At 41.7% G+C, this 6,000-nt stretch overlaps 1 protein-coding gene across 9 annotated transcripts in view; it reads left to right on the top strand.

Moving 5' to 3' along the window:
• Positions 1 to 6,000, top strand: part of LTK (leukocyte receptor tyrosine kinase) — a 140,305-nt gene that overhangs the window by 130,736 nt on the left and 3,569 nt on the right. For all 9 annotated transcript variants that reach the window (XM_081935729.1, XM_081935727.1, XM_081935733.1 and 6 more), the window contains 4 exons: positions 1,011 to 1,103; positions 2,402 to 2,503; positions 3,391 to 3,525; positions 4,604 to 4,694. In XM_081935729.1, the coding sequence (XP_081791855.1) occupies positions 1,011 to 1,103; positions 2,402 to 2,503; positions 3,391 to 3,525; positions 4,604 to 4,694 (421 nt within the window). The remainder of the gene's footprint in view (positions 1 to 1,010; positions 1,104 to 2,401; positions 2,504 to 3,390; positions 3,526 to 4,603; positions 4,695 to 6,000) is intronic.

Below are 6,000 nucleotides of genomic sequence, written 5' to 3'. Positions count from 1 at the left end.
GATTAGGTGAGTAGATCACCCATGGGGGAGAATAATTCTGAATTATTCAGCACTTTAAAAAAAACTGATCCAAACCTGGTTTGATGCATTATTACACTGTTTGACTGGCAATTTCAATCTGGGCTATCCTTTTGTTTTAATATGTGATAAATTAAATACTAAATAAATCAAGTAGTAAAATTAAATTAAGGTACAAAATTCAGCGATGCCATATAAGGAATGCTCCAGACTCTGTTTTGTGACTTACTTCCAACTTTTCCAAGGAAATTTGACAACATTGCAAATGGTAGGGAAACCAGAATACGTCCATGTACTTAAAGCAGTGACTAAATTAACAAAGGATTTAACATACACAATTGCATCAGTTGTTAAAGAGGGGCATGTGATTCCTCTAAAGTGAGCCTTCAAAACTGTGAGTTCCACAGCCCTCTGAAAGCCTTCAGAAACATTTTGCACATTTCTAGTGTCTAGTAATTTTCCTCAGATGTCACGTTAAAAAATGCTTCTCTTGGGTCAAGCTCAACAGCATGTACCAATAAAGGAGAATATTTGTAGCTCAGGGTTAAAATGAGGGGTCCTTGGTACTCTCTGGGCTTGGTTGTTTTCTGGAAGACATTTAATTACCAAACTAGATAACATCATCAGTGCCGTTGTTACCTAGTAAAACAACTAAGCTCAGAGAGCAGCAGTATGTAGTTTTCTCAGCAACAGCATGGAGGTGGTTTGCCTTGTACTAAGTAAGTCCAATCCTGCTTAGATTTTATTTTATTTTATTTTTTGCATCAGGAAGATTGGATAGTGCTGAGGCTGGTCACATTGCAAACTATATTTCTGTGGTAGGTTTTGCACCCTGTGAAACAGGCTATTCAGAGGAAACAATATCTGACTGTTTGAATGTAATAAAGTGTTAGGAGAACAACATGTTCTTGCAAAAATGAGAAGTGTCTCATACTTAAGTCTTTTAATATTACTAACTTCCACTTTGTAAACGTGTGACTTTTTTTTTTAAGGGACATAGCTGCAAGGAATTGCCTTTTGACCTGTTCTGGTTCTGGGCGAGTAGCCAAAATCGGTGACTTTGGAATGGCCCGAGATATCTACAGGTAAGGAGAAGGGAAATGGGATGGCTAAACGTTTATTTCAATGTGAAGAAAAAGTATCCATGTCTAACAAGATTAAATTGAGAGAGCAATCCACAGCACTTTTACTTGATTATGCAGCAGTAGAGACATTATCTATCCATGGAATAAGAAGGAAGGTGGAATGATGGGCGCTTTATTTATTGATGCTAGTGAATGTTTCATTTTAGAAGCAGATGTTCAGACTTACTTACAGAGCCATGGTGGCACAGTGGTTAGAGTGCAGTACTTAAGGCTACTTCTGCTGACTGCCAGTTCAAATCTCACCAGGCTCAAGGTTGACTCAGCCTTCCATCCTTCCAAGGGGGTTAAAATGAGGACCCAGATTGTTGTGGGCAATATGCTGACTCTGTAAACCACTTAGAGAGGGCTGTAAAGCACTGTGACCAGGGGGGCCTTTTGCCAGGTTCGCCTGGTACGTCAGTTGCGCCCCTTCCTGGATCGGGATGCTCTGTGCACAGTCACTCATGCCCTCGTCCTTTCTCGCCTGGACTACTGCAATGCTCTCTACATGGGGCTGCCCTTGAAGAGCACCCAGAGGCATCAGCTGGTCCAGAATGCGGCCGCGCAGGTTGTCATAGGGGTACCTAGGTGCTCCCATGTTACACCCCTTTTAGGCGGCCTGCACTGGTTGCCGGTTGTTTTCCGGGTGCGATTCAAGGTATTAATTATGACCTTTAAAGCACTCCATGGCTTAGGCCCAGGGTACCTGCGAGACCACCTACTGCCACCAGTAGCCTCCCACCGTCCAGTACGATCCCACAGAGTGGGCCTCCTCAGGGTGCCGTCGGCCAGACAGTGTCGGCTGGTGACCCCCAGGGGGAGAGCCTTCTCTGTGGGAGCACCTTCCCTCTGGAATGAGCTGCCCCCGGAGCTCCGCATAATCCCTGACCTCTGGTCCTTCCGACGCGCCCTAAAAAGTTGGCTTTTCCAGCAAGCCGGCCTGGCCTGTTAATTTTAACTTATTTTAAATGTATTGTCTTTTAAATTCGGTAGTTTTTTTGGATATGGATTTAATTTTTTTAACTTTGGGATGTGTGTTTTTTTAATGTTGTACGCCGCCCTGAGTCCTTTTGGAGAAAGGCGGCATATAAATCCAAATAAACAAACAGAAACAGAAACTGTAAAGCGGTATATAAGTCTAAGTGCTATTGCTATTGCTACTTGTGTGAAATGCAGTCTTGCAGTGAAAATGCAGGGAAGAAGGAAAGAGTGGATCTTTTTGCTGCCTTACAAAGCATCTTCTTTTTCTACTTGGCCAGAGCAAGCTATTATCGCAAAGGTGGGCGAGCCATGCTTCCAGTCAAGTGGATGCCTCCAGAAGCTTTCCTGGAAGGCATCTTCACTTCCAAGACAGACACCTGGTAAATACTTCGCTTTAATCTTGGCCTGTGGAATTTTAGACTTATTCCCAGCTACCTGCAGATAGGATTACAGGCTAAATCACTTTTTTTTTTAGATAAACAGAAGTGGCAGGGACTGTTGTGGCGGAAACAATATTTTGTTAGGTCTCTGTCCATAACTAATAGGAGGGTGGTTGGGAAGCAATGGGAGAGACTGGGATAAAGGTAAGGTGACCAACCGTCCTCCTTTAGGGAGGACAGTCCTTCTTTTGTAAGTTCTGTCCTCCCTCGAAAAGTGTCCTCCTACATGTCCTCCTTTTCGATATTTGAAGACTAATCCGTTATGTGACGTATTTGTATTTGACATGACAATTTGTCAAGACTCGGTATAGTGTGGTATAAGACGCGATTATGAGACGCATGCGCTCCGCACAGGAGACCTTGAGAGAGAGCGCCACGTGCAAGTGGCTTTGTTTACTTCTTACCGAAACACAACACGGCACATACACACACAGTAGACTGAGATTGAGATTGAATGTTGATACTCTAGCTGCAACACTTGCCGTAAAATTCAATATGAAGGATATTTCTTGTTCAGATATTTCCAATATATTGTTAGAAAATGATACATCGACAAAAAATATTAATTCAATGGAAAAGTACTCATTTAAATAATAATTAACAGGCATGTAAGCATAATTACAATATAAAATGTTACAAATGTTTTTATTATGCATATATCATATTTTAGTGTATTATTGTTGCAATGAATAAAATATTTCTTTTATTTACGATATTTTTTTCCCAATTTATTTGTCCTCTTCATTGTAAAAAAGTTGGTCACCTTAATAAAGGGCTTTGATGGTACTTAACCCAAAGGATAATACTCGGACTTCATTTTATGTCAGGTCCTTTGGAGTGCTGCTTTGGGAGATTTTCTCCTTGGGCTATATGCCTTATCCTTGCAAAACCAACCAGGAAGTATTAGAGTTTGTTACCAGTGGAGGAAGAATGGACCCTCCCAAGAACTGCCCTGGACCTGTGTGAGTATGACTGCTTTGTTCAAATAAAAAGGGGGGCATTCAGAAAACAATCAAGATTATATTTAATACCACTCTTTAAAGGTTAGGATTATAAAAATTGTACCAATTTAGATAAATGTTATCCTTACTACCTACCCACACTGGAGAATAGGCAGACCAGAGAGGAGGGGAGGGAGGAGGGGAGGGGAAGAGAGATGTCAGCATTATATTTTCCTTAAAATCATTAGGATCTTCTAAATGAGCAAGAAGAGAGTAAAAAAAGAAAGGCTGTGCCTGGTTTCCTATTGTAGCTGGCTGAAAAACTTCTGGCACTACTTTTTGTTGTAAAATTATGAACATGCCCCTCCTTTTTACCATCTGAACATTTGCTTATGGCAGGGGTGTCCAAACTTGGGAACTTTAAGACTTGTGGACTTCAACTCCCAGAATTCCCCAGCCAGCATGGCTGGCTGGGGAATTCTGGAAGTTGAAGTCCACAAGTCTTAAAGTTCCCAAGTTTGGACACCCCTGGCTTATGGTATGAGGACATGTGAATCAACTCAGAAATCTCCTGAGGCCTATGACCCACATTGCTTCTTTAAACCCTTATTTAAAGTCCCTGCTGATGCTGAAACCTCACCTTCTCTAATAAAGGGGAAACAATACAATACAATACAATACAATAGTAGAGTTGGAAGGGACCTTGGAGGTCTTCTAGTCCAACCCCCTGCCTAGGCAGGAAACCCTATACCGTTTCAGACAGATGGCTATCCAACATCTTCTTAAAGACTTCCAATGTTGGGGCATTCACAACTTCTGGAGGCAAGCTGTTCCACTGATTAATTGTTCTCACTGTCAGGAAATTTCTCCTCAGTTCTAAGTTGCTTCTCTCCTTGATTAGTTTCCACCCATTGCTTCTTGTTCTACCCTCAGGTGCTTTGGAGAATAGTTTGACTCCCTCTTCTTTGTGGCAACCTCTGAGATATTGGAACAATGCTATCATGTCTCCCCTAGTCCTTCTTTCTCTTAAGCTAAACACAACCTTCCTCTCTTCGCTTGTTTGCGGGAAATTATTCTTTATTCCAATTTCTTCTTCAAGCTACCGGATCATGACACAATGTTGGCAGCACAGTCCTGAGTACCGTCCGAATTTCTCTACAATCCTGGAAAGGATCAAGTACTGCACACAAGTAAGTGGTCTTCTTATGCAACATTTTTCAGGACCCTCACTCACTTGTGATCAGATGATCCTGATTATTGGCCAATCTAGTTTGTGATTGCCTTCTGAACTCTTATTTGTCCTCTTCCTCACTCCTACCCTACCCATCCACAACCCCACAATCAGGGGTGGGATCTTACCGGTTTAACAACCAGTTCGCTGAGCGTGCATGTGCAGTTTATAGGAAACTCACCTTCCGGGTTACTGGTGGTGAGGGAAACAGCTAAGGCGCGGCAATCCACTCTGCTGCTCCTATCAGCTGGGCTTCGGAAAAGGAAATATAGGTGAATATAGCGCAGGGGCGGGCTCACTTTAAAGTCAGAGTGAACCAGCTGATAGTTGGAGCTACCAGTTCATTGGAACCAGTCCAAACAGGTAGAATTTATTTATTTTATTTATTTTTCAAAATTTATAGACTGCCCCCTCTCCCCGAAGGGACTTGGGGCGGTGTACAGGCATCTCATTAAAAACAGGTACAAAAGATAAATACCCTTAAATATATTCCCTTAAAAGCGAATTAAACCTAAATTCAACTGTACAGAATAATAAAAGTTAAAATCAACTAAAACGCATACCCCTAAAAATTTAAAAATACAGGCTTGAGGGACTAAAATTGGTATTAGGCCAGGCCAGCTAAATTGAACAGGTGGGTTTTAAGCTTCTTATGGAAGGAGCGGAAGTTGGTGGTAGTTCTGATATCCGGGGGGAGAGTCCCACCCCTGCCCACAATTCCTTACATCTTGGAGAGGTTTTCTGAAGAATTTTATATATATTTTATATTCAGAGGCACAATTGATTATAATCAGAAATTAATGATGCGTACTTCACTTCTGGGAAATGTTAAGAAAAGGAAGAGCCATGAATACATATAATATATAATATCTACTGCCTCCATGAATCACCATCTCTCTTCCAGAGCATGTGTGTGGAAATTTTCAGTAATCCAGATTATGGTTGTCCCAAAGATGTTTTTTCAAAAGGCAACTGGATTTCTTTTTTCCTTGAAGACGCATTTCGCTTCTCATCCAAGTTGCTTCGTCAATTCACTATTCGCCATATTCAGTTCACCATTCAGCCAGAACTGAAGAAAAAACAAGAAAGCCCAGTTGCCTTTGGAAAAAGCTGTCTTGGGACTTCCAAAGCCCCTTTTCTAAGTTGAGTAAGACCACACATCTATGGATTTCGTTTAGGTTGATCTTGTGCAACTCTGCGAGAGAGTATCCGTTAAGCGTTTTAACGAAGAGTAGCACGAGAAATCCAGTGTCTTGGTTTGTCTT

This window comes from Natrix helvetica (genome assembly GCF_964273705.1).
Source record: "Natrix helvetica genome assembly, chromosome: 1".
Lineage (NCBI taxonomy): Eukaryota > Metazoa > Chordata > Lepidosauria > Squamata > Natricidae > Natrix > Natrix helvetica.
This window is presented reverse-complemented; position numbering and strand designations above follow the sequence as displayed.